Source organism: Festucalex cinctus, chromosome 3, assembly GCF_051991245.1.
Source record: "Festucalex cinctus isolate MCC-2025b chromosome 3, RoL_Fcin_1.0, whole genome shotgun sequence".
Lineage (NCBI taxonomy): Eukaryota > Metazoa > Chordata > Actinopteri > Syngnathiformes > Syngnathidae > Festucalex > Festucalex cinctus.
Genome location: NC_135413.1, coordinates 24,212,962 through 24,233,699, shown reverse-complemented (window position 1 = coordinate 24,233,699; position 20,738 = coordinate 24,212,962). Strand labels below are relative to the sequence as shown.

The 20,738-nt window shown below is 38.8% G+C and overlaps 1 protein-coding gene across 6 annotated transcripts in view; it reads left to right on the top strand.

Moving 5' to 3' along the window:
• The window catches only part of scaper (S-phase cyclin A-associated protein in the ER), a 58,786-nt gene that overhangs the window by 32,848 nt on the left and 5,200 nt on the right, over nucleotides 1–20,738 (top strand). For all 6 annotated transcript variants that reach the window (XM_077516917.1, XM_077516914.1, XM_077516919.1 and 3 more), the window contains 5 exons: nucleotides 5,743–5,866; nucleotides 7,609–7,838; nucleotides 10,446–10,601; nucleotides 12,466–12,700; nucleotides 15,029–15,178. In XM_077516917.1, coding sequence (XP_077373043.1) covers nucleotides 5,743–5,866; nucleotides 7,609–7,838; nucleotides 10,446–10,601; nucleotides 12,466–12,700; nucleotides 15,029–15,178 — 895 coding nt within the window. The remainder of the gene's footprint in view (nucleotides 1–5,742; nucleotides 5,867–7,608; nucleotides 7,839–10,445; nucleotides 10,602–12,465; nucleotides 12,701–15,028; nucleotides 15,179–20,738) is intronic.

The window sequence follows — 20,738 nt, the reverse complement described above, 5'->3', positions numbered from 1 at the left end:
GGTAATCTACTTCACTGAATGTGCAGTGAACTTTTTAGTTGAGCACGATTTATTTGTGTGTTTCCACCAGTTCATTTCCGCTTGCTGAACTCATGTTTGTTTTTCTATTGCACAGAAATGGCACAGTTACAGTTTCATTTTGTGCGTTTCTTAGTGATACACCGATGCTTGTTTGTTTTTTTAAGCCGGTATTCATTTTCAGTACAAAAGAAAATATTAGTGTCCGGATTTTTGAAAATTAATTTTCTTTTAATTTTAAATGTGTGAAAAATTGAGAGCTTTGTTTAAAAATTCTAACAAAAATTGCAGGGAGTTTCCAGGGTCATCAGCATTTGTTAAACTAAATTAAAAACTAAGCAACTAAATAGTTCCCTAAAATTTTCTACTGTAGTTTTCCAAAATTTCAACATAATTTGTAGGGAGTTATCATTGTCAGCATCATGTTTTCATAAAGGTGAAATTTAGCAGATGAAAGCAAATGCAGGTGACTGTATTTAGCTAGTTTGGGGTATTCGTCAGGGTTCGTAAAAGGTTTCAAAATATATTCGCAGATAGTAAAAAATTATCTGAACATGTTTGAAATGTCTGCGACAAGTAAAAACTGTGAACATCTCACAAATCCTCATGAAAACCCTAAATTTTGCTCCGTTCGCAAGCATTCACCGCTCAATGAGCTACCAGCTTTATCGGTCTTCGGATTCATGAAAAGGCTGATCCCGATATTTGTCAAAATACCGATAATCGGTCTATCCCTAGCGTAGCGTGCATCCTTTGGCTGACCTCAGTGACGTCACATTACTTGCGGTAATTTAATGACTATCTCAACAAACCCAGTGAATCTCCGCGTTTATAGTCGCTTTTCAATAAATACGCTTAAAATGTATCAATGAGTAACAAAGTGTTTGTAGAAATTTGAAAGCAGTTCCATTTCGCCAATCAATCTGGGTTCATTCTTTACTGTGGCAGCGTGTCCCATTTGCCATTTAGAGTGCAGGGTATTTTTGAGTTGTGGGTCTGCAGTTTGCTGGGCCTTCCCGTAGATAACATTTGCGAGGCAGCCCTACTTCTAGCAGAACTCTGTAATGGAGCAGAATGGCCTTGCTCTTCCATTCATTAGCATTTAGTGGTCTCTGAATCTTCGCTAATGGAGAAATTCTTTTATTTATAAGGCTTTTAAGGGCATCACTTGTCTATTGATTTTTTTTTTTTTTTTTTTTTTTTTTTTCCAGGAGAGCTCGAATCAATCATCCTAATCTGAGGGAATCCTTAGCAGCAGATTTCTGTTTAATTATTAATTTAACCATGTTTTGATTTGCTCTGTACTAAGTTGTGACCTTGTATAGAACAATCTACAATCGTCTTTGAGTTCTAATGACATCAATTTCTGTCATAATCAACTTTATAGCAGTCAATATTAAAAGTAGTCATACATCTCCCCCTCGTCCGAGACACAATAGCTTTGGGAAATGACCTTGATTGGTCACTTTTCAGGTTGCATTGGCTATATTCGAACTTGGTTTATTTGTCCCTTAGCTAAATGTTAATAAGTGTAATGCCCCATTTGACCACAACAAGGATGATGTATAACCGCACAATGTTCTTTGGTAATGTCACGAGACGACTGGCTCATGCCTACCTTTTCAGCGTTAGAATATTTAGTTTGTTGTTGTTGGTAACTGGCAAATATCATAATGGACCACCATGTAGACACTTGCCTCAGAGTGCGTGCTATGCTATCTGTTTACAAGTGATGCTACCATATTGATTGCCTCCTCTCGCCAGATGAGCAGAGCAATTTAACAACCAAAAAAGGGTGGCAACTGCGGTGATGCACTGGTCATATCACTCCCCAGGGATGTTAACTCCATCCTGTTACCATTCCATTAATGAGCTAATTCCTCTGCAAACTTCCACTTATGTTGTGGTGTAGCCTTGTGTTGGCTGCAGGGTTGTAGAATTAAAATTTTGCATTAAATAGCTACACAAAAGGATTAGAAGTTTGTAATTGTACCAAATAATGTAGTTAATACCGCTTTGACTTGGAAAGACAGATCATGTTGTCATGGTAACTTGATCAGGCCTGAGGAGTCCATGGACATGCGTGTCAACCCGATTTGTATTTGCGCCTCTTGTCTCATATGACGTGGCGTATCCTGTGAAATGAGACCTGCTGCCAGTGGCTTTATTTCAGGATGTTTTCCACCATTTGTTTGAGTGTGTGCATGACGCCGCGTTACGGCTCATCAGATTCCCCACCCCCCCTTCTACCTGACTAGTGTTGAGCAACAACCAGAGTCGATGTCCTGGAAGCACTCAGGGTATCAGAGTGATCAGCAGCAGAATCAAATTAAATGTCATTTAGATAGCAGTGAATGAAAGGATTGTTTGACAGCACAAGGAACTGGATTTCCTCCTCGCCTTTTCTATTTTGGCTTAGGGTTCTTTTTCTTCCCCTGAACACAAATTTGCCCTGTTTAAGAGGCGGTGACTCAACCTGATCTGGAAGTTGGTCAGATTTCTGCCGGTTTACTCCAGCCAAGCTTGACTGCTCACATAGGAAGCGTACAGAGAGTGAGAAATGTGAGACTTGAGGAGCACAGATCCCAGCGTAGATAAATCAAGGCGGTGACAAAAAGAGCCTTTTGCATGTTTGATATCTTTATAAATGGCATCGGGATATCTTTTTGATGTTAAAATTACATTACCAAAAGCATTAATGACAACAGTTTCATTAGTGTTTACTTTATAATTGAAATCTATTATTAGATTAATTGAAACTAATTTCCTTTGTGGTCTTCATGAAGAGATATACAAATCGAAATTGCAATTAACTCCACCTCCCCGCACTTTAACCCTACAATGCAAAAGCTTACAGGCCACCCAGGCTGCTACAGATTGAGGTTAAAGTTGATCAGGTGTGTGCCATCCCTCCACCTCTCATCCACATTTCTCCAAGGATTTAACACAAAGCTTCACAGGTAAAATGTTAATCCCTGTTTTGTGAGGTAAACTTGGGCGTCGGTGTGCTCTTCTGTCTGAAATGTCAGGCATTAGTAAGTATGGTAATTTCATAGCACAATTGTGACCATTATCTGGATTTAGTGGATGAACAGATTTGCTGTGGTCACTTTTGGGATCATGCAAAGAACAATCAGAGCCAGCACGGAGGTGCAACTGAAGGAATTTTGCCTCCGCTGGTCAACCGACACGCCTAAGACAATATGTTTGTGTAACACGAGACAAGATGGCGTGGCACTTTACTAAATTGTCTCTCCAAATCTCGACTGAAGCCGTCACGAATGGCTATTGGGATGGAGAGATTCCCAGAGAGGGCGGCCTATCAGGTGTCGGCCTCATCAAGCTCAATTAGGTGGGAGGAAACCAAAGACAGATCGCTGCGATGCCTCATTGTACAAGCTGGTGTAAGGGCATAAGACAAACATGTCTTTGATAGACTCTCCATTTGTTCGCAGATGACCAAAGACAAGCCCGGTTAGCTGTGTTACAAAGCAATTGCATGCTCATTACATTCGCTATTGGGTGAGCGGTTAAGCCAGAGGCCGAGATTGGTATCAGAAGAACTGAATTAATTTTGGTAAAGGCAGTCGGAGGAGAACATACTAAAGACCAATTTAAAAAAAAATAATAAAATAGAAACGTGATATGTAAGTTCCTTTTGGACCAAACTTTATTTATTTATTTATTTATTTATTTATTTATTTATGTTGGCAAAAACTTGAAGTTGGCGGGTAGCTTGTGCAATAGGGCAACGATCATTTATTTTTTTGGTACAATCACGATTATTCAAACAATTATTTTTTTGATACAAAACAAGAAAGCGTTTACATATTTAAAAATATTATGACCAATTTAAAAAAAATACAAACACTATAATTATGCGAGTTCTTTTTGGACCAAACAGAATTTATAATATATATTTATTTACGTTGGCAAAAATAATACTTGAAGTTGGAGTGCAGCATGTGCGCTGTGTAGTAGGACGATTTTTTGGTACAAATCAAGAAAATGTTTAAACATAAAAATGAAATAAAAAAAAATAAGATAGGAAAATGTTTAAACATAAAAATGAAATACAAAAATAAGACAAATAAAATTATTTAAAACACTACAATTGTGCAAGTTCCTTTTGATTGAAACAAAATTTATGAAATTAGTTATTTTAAAATTTAAAAAGGTGAAAATATATACATTTAAACAACTCAAAAAATAGTTACGATGTTTTTGTAATTGTGGAGTATAATTGAAATAGTAATAGAATTTCGATTAATTGTACAGCCCTACTCTGCTACTTGGTGTAGTTTATAGGACGTATACGATGCCATTTATAAGGAAGCACGCACAACAGACCTACAGTACAGTTGTTACCATTGCTTTAGTGGACCACAATGAACTTGTTGCTGTGTTGATAGCTCTTTGGCAAAAGGCAATCTTTTCATCTCAGACTTCTGTGATTCTGCTATGTGGTATGAGGCTAAACTCAACAAGGCCAAGATCTTGGATACAATCATGGTGACGTCAAGCACCTTAGTTAACCCCTGTCCTTGGCTACCAACGTTTGGATATTGTAAGCTGTCCACAGCATTTTAGGATTTTATTCAAACTGACATTACATTTTTTTTTCATCAAAACAAGCTGATCATCTTACCACCATCAAATGAGGAAGAATGCCATCTTGGCAGATGGCTGCTTGCTCACAGCCTTATTTTATTCTGCCTGTGTGCATTTTTTTGTTACCTCCTGCACCACAGTGCATTTTGTCATCAGACTTAATGTTTGCCACTGGACTACGTCTTAGTTTAGATAAATGTGTTAACATGTTATGGAAGCATAAGATGTCTGCTCGCTACTTGAGAATTCTAACAAAGTTACTCTCCGACTGGGGTCTCCCTCAGCCTAATATATTTTCCTTGTCTTATGCCAGCGTGGCTTGACTGAAAAGTAGCAGCAGATGTGAAGGCGGTGAAGGCTTTGGTAGATATCAAAATGTTTACCAATTGAAATTACCATGGGCTGCTTTTTAGGCACGAGGCAGTCGGGTTTTTTTTTCCCCCACTGTGCTGATAGAACACGCCATGTTGCCAATTGCTAAAATATACAATTGAACTTGTCAGGAAATATTAGCTGAGCGCATGTAGTGGGGGGGGGGGGGGGGAGATGTAGTTGTCACGCCGATGGACTGGTCAGTTATCTGAGGCATCAGTCTTCTTTGGAGTTTGTTTTAGAGCACACATAATACAGAGGCAAGCTGACAGGCTTATCGCTGCAACTGCCTGAGGCTGGATCAGCTTTATCTGTTCAGTGGAAATGCTGCAAAATCTCAGCCAAGATGGGACCGAGATTATGTTCCGCTGCCTTGAGGAAGTCTTGTGTGGGGAGCCTCCTCATAAGTAGCTGATATGGGTTTAATCCGTTAAACCATCCTCCGTTTTCACGTCGCCGCTAAGATACGCCTTTGACTTGGGAAGCACAACAAATACGCAAGTGTTTTTAGTTTCCTAATGATTGAATGAGTCCAATGTGGATGTATCTTCAGTTTACAAATTAAAAATGGCTTACAAAAAATTGGGTATGTTGGAACAGATTAATTGTATTTCTATACACTTCAATGGGGAGAGTTGATTTGAGATGTGAGTGATGACAAATTAAACTATTAAATCAAGGTACCTATCACTGTATTTTGTTTATCTCAAATCTCATCATAATTGCCCTTTTCTTTTTTAGGTCCCTTTGTGTTGCTGTGAATACCTACTACCATACATGCTCCTGCTGCCCCCTCAATTGCTCCCATGTGCTGTTCAGCAACAAGATCGCACTCCTCATGGACCTGCTGCTCCACCAGCTAACAGTAAGTCAATATATCAATGTTGTGTACAATTAAACAGGACATTTTTTTTCACTGAGTAAATCAATTTGTGAGAAAATTCAGACAATCATGATTTTTTTTTTTCCTGGGTTCACTATTTTTTTTTTGTAAGTCTTTCATTTGGTGGTGTGCCCATGAGATTTTTCAAATGTAAAATAGGTGCCTTGGTTCAATAAAGGTTGTGAAACCCTGCTCTAATGGTAGAATTACAAACTATTATAACGAACCTCAACAGCTATTTAGAGTGGAAATTAAGTTTATTTTAGTAAACTAGAACTAACGTAAAGACTAAAGCTAAAATTAAGAAAATAAAATACAATTTCGATAACAAAATAAAATAAAAACGAAAATGCTTTAAAAAAACACAACTAAAACTGACTATAATTATAGCAAAAATGGCATTTTAGTCTTTGGTAAATAATTTAATGCATGAGTCTTTGGGGATGATTTTAAATGTGATTTTAAGTAGATTTATTTTTATATTAACCGGAATAAGGACGTTTGAAAGTGTTTTCTGTTCACACAGAACAGAAGTGACGTCATCTAGAAGCAGCCAATAGAAAAGTACCTTCAGATGACATCGCTCCCATGGTGTTTTTTAAATATTGTGCACAAGTCATATACAATTTTTAAAATACTAAAACTAATACTGAAACTAACTAAACTAAAACTAATGAAAACTAACAGAACCGCCCTGAAAACTAATTAAAACTAACTAAATTTAAAAAACAAATCTCAAAACAAAATAAAAACTACCGGTAACTAAAATGAAAATTCCAAAACTATAATAACCCTGGTGGAAATACATTTACATTATGAAATGGATAAATTATAATATATGAAATAGCCCATGCTTGTTTTATTAAAGCTCCAGTGCCATGTTTTTGATTGTTCAGTGGAACCCTTCAGCGCCTTCTCACAAAAAGTATTTGCGTGCACAGTCAGTCATTCGGCTTTGCAACACGTCAGGTCTTTTTCTTTCATCACCCTGCAAGAAGTCAACTTCATCCCTCGGCAAACATCGACTGGTGCCGGCTAGCTGAGCAATACTCGCCACACACAGACGGGACAAGTTGCAGGCACTAGTTTGTGATCCATGCATGAACTCTATTGGGGTTTCTTTCTTCTGTTCTGAGTTCCAATTCAAAGCAGTCACATTTCCTTAGGGCACACACACAAAGAGGTTGGCATCTTTGCTTTGTTTTATTAAAAGCATCACAGCAGCTGCTGCATTGCATGACATGTCTGGTAGGGTTGCGACAGACAAATCTTTCTTTTTTTCTTTTTTCTTTTTTTTTTTCTTTTTTTTTTTCTCCTGACCTAAGAAATTGTTTGCGCTCCGACACATTATTTGTGCTTGATGTTGTATAATACTTTCCCTGTACTTCATCACGTCTTAAGTCCTGGTATGCAAGTGGCAAGCAAGTTTGAGTTTGGCAGGGTCTTAATTAGATTTTTGGAGAATGTTGCAATTGGTCTGTCTGGCTTTACCTACACTGCCAGCATTTAATTCAGCCATCGCTGTGTAAACCTAACTTTCTAGACAATTACCTAAGCATACAATGGTAGGAAAAGCTTATTACTGCTATATAAAATGTTGTAATCAATTTTAAAATGGCATATATATTGGAAAAGGTATTTATACTTTTAACTTTGCACATTTAGCAGTTACTGCATATTGATCATGTTGGCCTCAGGGTGATCGCTTTGTTTGTGTTTTGCAGCTTTATGTCCCAGATGAGGACAAGTCCATCTTTGGCCGCAGTGTTAACAAACAAGTGTTTGAGGGTTTTACCACCGGCCTATTGCAGACCACAGCTACCATCTTGGGGTGCCTGTCGCCGCTGACCTCCGAATCAGGAAAAGCCGAAAACGCGTTGATTTCTTCGCCAGATGCCAAGGTCAAGAACTGTACCACAGAGTCTTTCAATACTCGCACTCAAGACCTGATCAGGTATTTCACATTTCTTCGTTGTTTATTGTGTCATTTTTTTGTGGCTTATTCTCTTAAAGTGGTAGTCAACTTTAAACATGTATTGACATGTGTGACATCACTAGTCTAAACATGACATTCTGATTAATATTACATTTTTGGAATACGAGTTATGAAGCAAGATTCAGCCGTTTTTATCCATCTCAGGCAGCGGCCATTTTCTCACTTGCTGTTGAGTGAAGTTAACATCGATATCACATAGGACTCACCAACCATTCAGAGCTTGCCTGTTTTCTGAAGTTGTGCTGTGATTGGTTGTTACCTGAGACCTGAGCAACATTGACATCATCTTCAGTGGCAAGTGGCAAAATGGGCGCCCCCTGAGATGGATAAAAACAGCTGGAATTTTGCTGCTTAACTCAAATACCACTAGCGCATTATTAATCAGAATACAATATTTAGACTATTGGGGCTCTATAGAACATATTATTGCAAAAAAAAAAAAAAAAAATAGGTTGACTTCCTCTTTAAATGGGTGCAAAATTTGGTCAACCTATGGATCTTCTGTGGCATGTCTCGTTAAGTATTAGCTGACAAAATGTTGGAAATGGTGTCTTGTCAAAATGGGAGTAGTGTGAGAGTGAGCGTGTATTCTGGCATTTTTCCAACTTGTACTCTATGCACACGCTGAGAAACACATTTCAAGGAGGATCAATTACTAGAAGGGTGGGCACATGGTAATGTAAACAAAGAGCACTTGCAGGGCTTTGAAAGGTCCCCTTGAACCTGGCGTTGGAGCTCGTCATGCGGGTCTGGACTGTAGGAGGTAGCCTGTGATGGAGAAATGCGGGCAATGAGGAAAGGCAGGCCTGGCCCCATGAAGAAGCCGTTGCATGAGTGCATCCTTTCTACCGGCCCTCCCACAAGCCGTGATTCATCATGCTGCAGCAGCTGCAAGGAGCCGCCACTCTCATCCACTGACCTAGTGGTAACCCTGGAGACAGGGGAGGCCTTGAGAAAAATGGCATCGTCTCAGTTAATCCCAAGTATGAGCAGAGGATTTACCTCACCTGCCGTCTGTAATGTATTAGCAAGTGAGAAAGGACAAAAGATCAAAACATTTTTAGCTTTCGTTTTGACACTCTCATTATACCGGACCATATATCACATGGAAAGCGGCTCACAATTTCGTTTTTGCTTATTACCGCATTCTCAGTTTTCGTTTCAGCGCTTTTAGACCTTCGTCATTGTCATAAATGTTTTCAGTTCGGGCTCACATGATGTGGCGCCAAGCGGCAAGTGCGACCACCAAGCTGCTTGTCAAACATAACGCAGACGTTGAATAAAGCAGTCAACGTGAGGATGGATCCTTTCAGCCAAAGTCAGTCTGGGAAAGAGGAAGAAGTCAAAACAATTGGAACGGGTTCAAGTGTCGAATGGGCTGCATTGGAATATCGGCATCATCACTTGTTTTAAGGGGCCCCTCGGTAGTGACGGACTAGACAGAGCTACACTACATGAATGGGTGGCTGTTACATTCTTCACACAAAATCCTATGGAGGACCAAAACTGGCAAAAAAATCAAAATAAATGACTACATTAAGAATAAATAAATAAATAAATAAATAAATACATAAAATTGATATTAAAAAAATAAAATTAAAAAAATAAATAGAAATGGAAATAAAAACAACACAATATATCCCTAAATAAAAACAAGTAATAATAATACAAAATTAAAAACGAGATTAAAAAAAGTAAAAATAAATGTCAAAATAAATGCAAAAATAAATGTATAGATAAAATTAAATATCAATCAATAAATAAAAATGCTTTCACATTTGTTTCATGCTGGAGGCATGTTTGCAACCCAAGACATGTTTAGGACTGCCCCCTCATTTGAATAACATTTTGATCTGACAGAGGGTCTGCAGCATAAATTAAAATGAAAATAAAATAAATGTGAGAGTAGAACATTTTTATTTATTGATTGATATTTAATTAGCTCTATATATTTTTTGTATTTATTTCAACATTTATTTTTATATTTGTTTGTATTTAATTTCTGAATTATATTTTTATATCCGTTTTTATTTGTACTTTAATTCATTTATTTATTTTGTCATTTATTTATTTTTAATTTTGGCAGTTTTGGTCCTCCATAATATTTTAGCCATGTGTTTCCCCAAACTGGTTTCTGGAAGTGTCCAAAAAGTCTTAGAACTTTATTGGTTGAATGGAATTGATTGCTTGAGTCACTCTTACGCAATGAGTCCAAGGCTGTGATGATGAGCAACAAATATTTAGGCATACTGGAACAGCAGGAAGACGGCCCCAGCTAAGTATACGTTTGTTACAAAAGCCTTCTAATGACACTATTAGGAGTGATTTGTGGCTGAAAGACCACAAAGAGTCATGATCATGAGACCTGCCACCGGCAAAGACAAATTACAGATATCACAGTAATAGCACAGGGAGGAGGGTGGAAGTGAGGCGTTCTGTTCTGTTGCAGATATGTCAAAGTATGCACAGCAACAAGCATTTGTTTTTCTGAATGATTCTGCCAGCCATAAAAGTAATCTTTGTTCCATTTAGTCGCATGTCTTTCTTTTCGTCTGTTTCTTGCAGCTATGTCGTCAACATGGGTTTGATTGACAAGCTGTATGGATGCTTCCTATCCATCCAAAGCCCTGTGGATGAGCACCCCAAGATGTCTGCTTTCCTCCAGCAAGCCTCAGCTTTGTTGTACAGCATGTGCAAGCTGTGCTTCGTCGTAACCGGACGGTAAGCGTGTCTCTGTTGAGCGTCTTGTCATTTCTCGATCACGAATGACGACTCCCATGGTTGCTCAAACAAAAGACAGTTGGTTCCTCCACAATCAGCCGGCGGATCGTTTCCTCCAGCCAACTAGCTAAGCTGTCGTTACTGCCGATAGAGAGAGATAGGCATCTACTTGACCCGGCTCTCTGTCACTCACCATAAACCTTAGCTTGCAGCTTGGGGGGAGCCCACCCACATGTGTGGCGGTGACCTCCCCTAAAGAGAGGTTCAGTGGTGCTGCTGACAGAGGCTAAGCATACAGTCACACCAACGGACATCAGCGCCAAAGTTCTTCACTTGAAAGCAACATTGCCCACAGTAGCTGCCGGGATACGCTTTGATGTCGACCATTACCGGGAATGCACTTAATGCATTTTGTTCTGATGAATATTGATATCAAATAGCATTATTAGTTTAAGATTTTTTTTTTTCCGTGACTGCCTCACTTCAGCGCCAAGGAACAGAATGTTCATGTCGTCAGACCCTTAGCAGGTGTAAGATTAAAAGTACATTAGTCATTTTTGTTCCATATATGAACTATCTAAACATGATTGATAGCATGGCAGAGCTATGCTGCGACAGCCTAGTTTGACAAAGTTTAGAGAAATAGACACTAGGGCTGGGGTAATTTTTACTTTTCAAGCCCGGCATCGATTCACATGACCATGAATCGATTATTTATATATCTCTTTTCCCCATGAATTCTTAAGAAAATATCATCTTTAAAGGCTGAATTTTTTTTGTATCTTAATGTTTTCTTGAAATTTACTGTTCAGGTGAATTTAAAAGTATTTTGTTACATTTATGAAAGACCTGATTTATTACACTTTAAGACAATTCAGAATCTTAAATTTATGTTTACAATTATTGTATTACATTATGAAAATATTTTCACCTAATCCTTGCTGTCAATGCTTGTGTAACACTTAACTCATTCACTTGCAGCCATTTTCACTAAAGCAACCCCTGTCGCTCCTGGCTGTTTTACTGGAATTTGACTGATTTTGCAAGCCCCAAGTAATATTGTGTTCAATTACTATAAAGACATGGAAATGACCACAAAAAACATTATAGTCTCTCATTTCATTAGCCAAAAAAAGTATATTTGTATCTGTTTCTGTAATAACTACCATTGCTTTCAACCACCTCTTTATGTCAGAAGTTGCATCAAAGCCTTCTGTATGAGCTTGCATTAAAAAAAATGTAAAAATACATTTTTGGAAGAGAAGGACAAAGTATTTAAAAAAAACAAAAACGTATTTACACGTTTTGGGGTTTGAATGAGTTAAGTGATTAGTACATGTTACTTTCATTAAGTTAAATTATTAATACAACAGTAAAACTTTCATTAATAAGCTAAATAATTTGACCAGTTATTGCCTTTATTATTGCCAAGTTCCGTGAGGGGGTCTTGAACCTCTTTCAGCATCCAACAGGCCTGGTTGTGCCGTGCTGTCTGTGCGTCATGTTGTTCAGTGGCCATGTAGAATATTTAGTCCATGCCAGTTGCTGTGTCTGGGGATTATAATGGCATTAGGAGGCTGTGTTCTAGCGTAGCAGAATACTTCACGCAGGGCCTGTTGGCTAACGTCAAGTATCGGCACGCACTGTGGGTTCCTTCCAGAGGTCACACACTCTCCACTGTGCATGACTGCAAATCATGGCTGCTTCTGTGGAGGCCTTTTTGTAGGATTAACTTGAGGCGGTCACAACAAGTGGCCTAATATGAATCATAGGCATTTTGTGTTATCTTTATCTTCATTTGTCTTCCTTTTTATTATTGACCATGCCTTTCCCGTCTCCTCCTCCTCCTCCTCCTCCTCTTCAGTGGGTCCAGTATATTTGACAACAAACGGCAGGACCCAACCGGGCTGACGGCCCTGCTGCAATCGACAGACCTGGTGGGAGTGGTGCACACGTTGTATTCCATCCTGCTGCACAGCTTCTCGCCAGAGTCGTCCTCTCAGAGCCAGGAACCTTACAGCCCAGGGGTCATCCAGGTGGCTTTGCAAGGCATCCGCTTCCTCAACAGTTTTGCCCTGCTTGACCTCTCTGCCTTCCAGGTATCCACAATCATGTTAATATTGAAACTGTATTGGTTTAGAACAGGGGTGTCAAACATACGGCCCGCGGGCCGGATCAGGCCCACAAAGGGGTTTAATCCGGCCCGCAAGATGACTTTGTAAAGTAAAAAAAAAAAATTGTAATGTCGGACCAATTAATCAGCCAGCCACAATAAAATATATAAATTTGTAATTTCACAAGCAGTCCCCAGATGAGTAGTGTAACTTGGACACGGAATCGCCGTGGAAGTCATTATTTTACACACAACTTAAAGTTATGGTTTGTTTAAAAAAAAAAGTGTTTTTTTTGTTTGTTTGTTTTTAATCATCGACCAACATAAACGTGTTAAATACGACACAAATTCAATTACTGGTAACACAAATACATATGACAGGGATTAACGTCCTTATAACTTCAGTAACTGTGCCACACAATGCATTCTGGGAACTATATAGATGCAAAACAGGTAGATTTAACACGTCCGGAACTCATACAGGCAAAGAGTTGCCGCCTTTCATTTGCATTTGTGTTATTATTTTAAACAATAGATTACAGTTGAGCTCCGTAATTTAAGGGCTGGCCCAAAAATCTCAGAAATCTGCGTATAATTGATGGCAATTGTTTTTAAGTTATATACCATTATTTTACCGATTCGGCCCACTTAGTAATATATTTTCCTCCATGCGGCCCCTGAGCTAATATGAGTTTGACACCCCTGGTTTAGAACGTCATTGATATCAAAAAGGTCAAATGTTGTGTAATTTTTTTTAATGTATTTTTGCTTGCTTTCTACAAAATTCTGGAGGAAGAAAAAAAGCATTGTGTAGCTAACCTAGTCATTAAAAACAATCTCAGTACCCAAAGAAAAAAATAAAAAACTACAACGAATATTTATCTTTCCTTGATCTAATAAATCTGTAAACTTGATCCGTTGTTCGAGGGGGAGTTTCTCTCCGCAGGACAAAAGCGACCTGCGGACATAAACACAGATGACCTCTGACCTGAGGTCTGTTGTCGGGATTGATTAGATCCCGGTGGGTCAGCGTTTGGGACGAGCACGAGTGATTAACATTGTAAACAGGGCCGTGTGCAGTAAACGTTTTTAGTATTTAGTCCAGAATGAATCTGATAACTACATTATTTTTTGTGTACAATTAATACCTTTAAAAACTAATTTTTCGCTGTTGACTGCAGATGACATCACCTGTGCTGAGGAAGTAGGTAATGACCAACATAGCTCACCTGATTTCTGGGTTTGGTTAGCAAACTGAGCCATGATTGGTTGCTCCCTATTTCCTCAGTACAGGTGATGTCATCTTCAATCGAAAGCGAGTGGGGAAAAATTAGTTTTTAAACCATGACAAATAGTGACGTTATCAAATACATTCTGGACAAAATATAAAATTTTGCCTGCTGAAAATGGCTCAATGAGTCAAGTATCCCTTTAAGTAGGAGAAAGCGGCAGCATCACTGCAGAGAAGGCTGTTATTTATTTGACCATCTAACGCATCTACTCCGCCGCTATGTCTTTAACTCAGGGGGTCGTCAGCCTTTTAAGTGCCATCCAATGTTTTGACAGACTGATGTAGAAAAAACATGTTTTTAATACAACACACTTTTACAGTGAATGTAATTATTAGTTGAAGCTCTGATTTGAGATTCCATTGCATAAATCCTGCTTTATAAATATAGGATGTTGGAAATGAAGCAAAAATATTAAGTGATTTTTTTTGGCAGTTTTCATTGCCTTATTTGTGAGCTTGTCGTCACATATTACGCAGCGCAGGCTTGGTGCGTGAGAATCACCTGTAACATTAACCCGGTATTTTAACATGGACTTTTGACTCATTTTTGCAAGCTTACATTTGTACTGTATCATGTGACTGAGACAATTGGTTTGACATGTCGAGAGGCACAGGCAGATGCACCTAATAAAACCTCCCTACTGCGACTTGTCAGTTTTAACTTTAAGCATAGCTGTAAGACTTTACAATATGTTTAGCGTCAAATGTATACTGTTTATGGATTTTACAATGCTCAAACTCTTTGAGTGGAGTTGTGATGATCTTTTGGTGCTCCGTCACACTGTTATGTTTGATAAATACTGTCAGCAAACCGCTCCTCTTATCTCATTTTCCTGCTGGTTTTGGATGTTTTATGGCATTTGGTCTGCTTGCACTCTTTTTTTTTTTTTTTTTTCTTTTTTTTTTTTAACCAAGCATGTTCCCACGAGCAACACATATAAAATGTTTTATTATATTCATTGAGAGCTTTGTAATTTTAGTAATTGAGTGTGCGGCACACTAATGCCGCGTGCGATGTCTCAGGCTGTTCTAGGAGCCGAGGGCTTGTCGCTGGCTTTCCGCCACATTGTCAGCTCGCTGCTGTGGTACTGTACCCAACATTCGGCCGAAGAGCTCCTCCACGAAGTCATCATCTGTGTCGGATACTTCACTGTCAATCACCCGGACAACCAGGTAAATAAATGAGCTGGAGAAAACATGCGCTGACCTCCAACTGATGATATTTGGATTATACTCACTGGCCACAACATTATCCAAGGCAAGCTATACCAAAAATTCTGCCTTTATAAATTTTATGTTCAGTTTTGATTTAGTTTATTATTTTGGGTGTTAAGTTTGCGTCCTACTGAGAGCTGTTCCTAATTGTCCACTTCATTTAGCTGCCGAGTCAGTATTTGTATAACACAACAACTTAAATTAATTCAAAATAAAAGATTTTACGAAAAGAAAATTTTTCAGGAAAATAAGCAGAAATTACCGAAAAAATTTACTGGAGTTCATTTTCTGCTTTGTAAGTGGTACCTGACTTTAAATATGTTACTGTCTGATGCATAAAGACAAATTAAAAAATTATATGTACTTTAAATATGGACTATACTATATGGACTGATTTTATTTTCCTTAATGAGTAATTAGTTGTTGTTTTTTGTTTGTTTGTTTTTTTGCAAATAAAATGTTACACTGCATATATGTAAATTTTGTTTATTAGAGCTGTCAAATGATAAAATCCTTTAATCACATCTCAGAATTTTGATTAATCATGATTAATCACTTAATTAAAAAGGCTTTTTATCAACATTTTTTGCCCGCCAAATATGAAGAGCATGTGTTACGTGTTAATTCTTTCTACATTTATTGTTTGAGGATGTCTTCCGCATTTTCTGATCCACTGCGCACTCATCCTTGTCTTTTTCTAATCAGTTAATTACATGCATAATAGCTTCGGTCTAATTAGATGATTGCTCATGACCTAATATTTATCACCTGTTTTAAGTTTCGCTTCTTTGCAACTCCCATATAATTGTGACCGCTGTATCGTCCGTCGTCCCCCAGATTGCCTCAGACAGCATGCACAACTCAGCAGCCTTCTATCCACTTACGGGACAGCGATGTGCACGAGCAGATCTTGCTAACGTGTAATTGGCTGTCATGCATGGTCCCGTCTAGCAGGCCCCTGATCAGCTCCACTTGGCTGCACCCTGATGATGTTAAATCCGACGGGCACAGACAGCAGCCTCTAACCTCTGACACATCGTTGATGTCCTCTTAAGCAATTTATAGGCTGATTCCAGATTCTAATTAACCAGATTTTTCAATTTGAATTAAAGCCATTCGCTTTCGTGTGCGAGCCTATCCCTTTTAATTATTGTAATGTACAAAATGTGAGAGCCAATTTGCATTTCATATTGAATAATCGAATGAGGGGTGATGATTAAGTAACGTAACTGACAAGATTATTTGTCTCCGTGCGCACATAAAGTCCGCAGCCGTGCATGACCCTATTCGCGAAAGCAAAATTTGTGTTCCCTAATTGGTATAAAGTCGTTAATCCGTGATCTGTGTGCTCTCTGTGAAAAGGTTATGAGAACGAATAACTTAGTTGAATTTTTGATAAATCACATTGGGTCGTACGGTTCCCAATTTCCCACACAACTAGCAAACAATCTTTGCCAGTGGTCCAGTTGTGGGAACGCGCCTATCGAGTTCCGCACCAAGATGAATGTCGTGTAGGAGAATATTCCGAGCAGCTTTTGAGCGTTCCTCCAGCTAATGTAAGCACTGGCACAGCACAAAAGCAACCCGAGCCGAGGCCCGTGCGGTCGCCGTCGCCGCTGATTCAATGACGAGCTTTTGTTTATGTGTGCGCTCTAGAAACGAAGCCGCTCATAAAAAGCAGAACTTTGAAGCGTACGTCCTGATGTATTCCCACCCCCCACTTCCCCGTTCAAGGGGCATGAATAATTCACTTTGTCAGACAAAAAGCCATTGCGGGAGCAACATATGTATGCTTGCTCATAGGGGCCACTGAGCCATGTAGCCATATGTTGCATTGTCTGTAAAGCAGGTCTGTGATAGAGATAGACCGACGTGGTTTTTTCAGGACTGTTACTGGTGCTGATTATTAGTAGTCAAGGAGGCCGATATTTGAAGCCAGTATTCATTTTCAGTTAAAAAAATAATAATAATAATTAAATACAAATGTCTTAAAACAATGCTTATTGAACATTTGTCAGACTTTCCAAAATGTACAATATTGTTTTTGCTTTTTTAATCTTAGACAATATACAAGGAATTCTCGAGTTAAGGCATTTGGACTTTATAATGGTTACGCCATTTTGGCCCCGTCCACCACTTTGGCTCCTCATCCACCTAGTGTTTTCCCCTCATCCGCTCTTTAGCCCTTAGCTCGTGCTTGTGGGAGTTTGTCGCTTTTTTGCGCTTTTTTTTCCCCCCACATCATGGCCCCAAAAGAAGAAAGCTACGTCTGCTCTGCTATTGGCTGGAGGGGTAAACAACTGTCTGTCCACAGAAACGTCCTGCTGTTGACAAAACAAACACAAGATGGCAAAATACAGGCTTTTAGAGGAAAAAAATCACCACCACACATTAACAAAAACCCAGAGGTGTAGATTGAGAAGGAGTTCATGGGTATACATCCTGTATTTATGTAGTGCATTTTCCTGAGTGCCTTTAAAGAATTAAGAAGTAAATCCCATAGATCTGTTTTTCCTAAATTTAAAAAAAACCCTCAAATCTTGAACTTTCACATTTCTTTGTTTGATTGTTGAGCACAAAACAAAAAGTTTCAGAAGGTTCCCCAGGGTCAACAACAGCATCTCATGAAGTTTTAACTGAAGTTTTAAATAGTTTCCTGAGATTAAAATACTTTCAGCTTTACCTCTTATCAGCCATCAGATTTTGCAAACAGGCCAAGATTCATCAAAATGCTCAATATCGACGCCGATAATCGGTCAGGCCGATCAGCCTATCTCTAGTCTGTGGAAATACTTCAGAAGAAAAACAAACTTTATTTGACCGCTGACAATTAAAAGTGTACTTCCTCTCGTCCTGGATAGAAACATGCACACATAATCTCCTTACTGTGATCCATTTGTGACTCATCCGCGATGATGAGCGGTAGAATCTTTGAACTGGCGGATCTGTCATCGGAAAGTGTTGACATGTTAACCCACCTGATTCCAGCATGCTTGCGTTGTGTGTAAATCTTAAGAAAACTTTTTTGTTTCTGACTGCACGTGGAAAATGACCACACGCGCACACACAAGTCGACTTGGCAAGCAAATAAAGGATTAATTTCAGGTAGCATGAAAGGATTTATGAATGAGGTGAGATTAGATGTTTACTTCTCTTTGGAATCTCCGGAAGATCATCACCCGAGCCGAGCTTTATCTTCGGGGTCATCCCGCTTCTTCCCATTCCCTCGGAGGGCGTTTGTTTCCTCTGCCCTCCAGGCCCGAGCATGATCTTTCGTCCTGTAATTCCTGCTAACCTGATGTTGAAACGCTCCCTTCAGCGGCTCATTACCGCCGAGACAAGCAAGCGCTCGCCGCCCGCGGCAGGGAATGTTAGCACTCTGCATCACCCGGCAGAGTAAACAGACGCTCTCGCCGCTGACTGGCACGAAAGCGCCTGATTGTTCTGTGATTTACACTCGGCTTCAAGGGTGAACGCGGGTCCGGCCGACTTACCGCCGCGAACCTTTTGAGAGCGGAGATTGCGTTTGTCATCAGTCGTCATTCCGCAGTGGGATTATCATCCGGGAGATCTGGGATAGGACGGCGGCGTCTGAGATAGACATTTGTTTTGTTGAGTCAACACGTGGCTCTGTGGGCTTTTTTTCAGACGGCTGACAATTACCCTAAAGTCAAGTTGGAGTGTCTATGTCAATGTCTGCATTGCTGGAATTGGCTTGTGGAAAAAGAGTTTACGTAGGAGCTGACGCGTGTCTGGATAAACCGTTGTAAACAGTTATTTGAGCAACTTGGCTTTGTTTGTTGTTTTTGTGGCGCTGCTCTGTCGGCTTATCAGTCTTACGCTACACGCGATATATACGGCTCTTGTTCCTGTCAAGTTGTTAGGATGCCGTCCAGACGCATTGATGAATGATAGTGAATCGTCTTGCTTGATTTTTGTGACAAAATACATTCCAGGGCAAATGATACGTCAAGTGCATCTGCACAATTCAAGTGCTGTAGATTGAAAACGACATCTTAGGTTTGATTGACGCTGTTAAAAATCTTATTTGGAGAATGTTTATGTGTGCGTCTTTAACCTAGTTTCCACTTCCACACTGCTCATTTCCCCCCCTCCAGAAGTCTGGTGCGTTCCACAACATTAACTTTAACACACTCTTTGTTGTCATTGTGGACAGCGAGGAAGTTATGTCATGTAGCGTCATAAAAAGCAACACTGTTTCAAAACGACAGGTCTCCGAGCTTAAGGAACAGAGCAGCGAAGGCGTTTCGTTTTTTTCCAATGTCGGCATTTTCACGCTGGCCAGATGCCTTGACGGGTTTTTATGATGTCAGACTTTACGGTGCAGTTACTCGGACCGTCGGGGAATGGAACATTAAAGTTTAGTCTCCGATTCGGAACAAATAGGAAGTAAAACTGTCACCATCATGTCCTCATACTCTCTCAACTGTCATTCAAAAGTGCAAATGTGAAAATACAAAATTTCAGTCATAATAACGAATTATAGAGGACTAATGCAGGGTGATTGGGATGCCTCTTGCACATTTCCTTAATTTACATTCTGATTGCACGAGTCTAAAAAGTAGTTGTATCAGGCGATTGTAATTTTTAATCATAATTAAATGGTTAACTCTGGATTAGTTGCAAATTTTATATCTGTTCTAAATGTACAATAAAGTGTACAATAAAATGTATTTTCTAAGTTTTCATAAAAGTGAAAAAAATGTTACAGTAAAAGAAATATCGCTGCATCTTTTAGTCGTTGAGACAGTACTTTCATAATAATTCATAAAATTTAGTTAGAATTAAAAAGATGTCCTGTAAAAAAAACAAAAACAAAAAAACACGTGTGCTATTGATTTGTGTTGAGGATATTTTTCTACCACGAGATGGCATATTTGCATTTGTAAGATGGTGACAGCTCAGTGCATTTTTCTTTTTATAGTAACAGCTATTTCATCTTTAACATGACATAACTTGTGATTTTCTACACATTTTTTTTTTATTGTAAAATAGAACTTGACCCCATTCTCCACAAAAAAATGCATTATTATTGAATTTATTACTGCAAAATGTTGATGTGTACATGTCTGGAATTCCCCCAGTACAGTCTTTCCAAGTAAGGGGCAGTCCCACTAAATGAACTTTAAATTTACTCCAAATTCACACTCTAATTTTGACATCCCTACTAAAAAGATATTAACATCCGTAAAATACAAAAATAAAACACCCAACCTTTTGTAAGTGTGAAGCAAATAGAGATCCTAAACTGAATATGTATATGGAATAAATAAAGTACCTATCACTACTTTATATAACTGAGATTAATAGTATGTCTTAAGTATTTTTGACCATTTTCAGAATACAAGAAAAAGACAACAAATGCAACAAAATCGGATCTACACAGTCATAAAGAAGAAACAATTTTAAGCAAGCACATTGCTATTTTTTCAGTACATTAAAATTACTTAAATCGTAATGCCATTAGGCCAACAATAATTTCTATTAATTCCCTTAT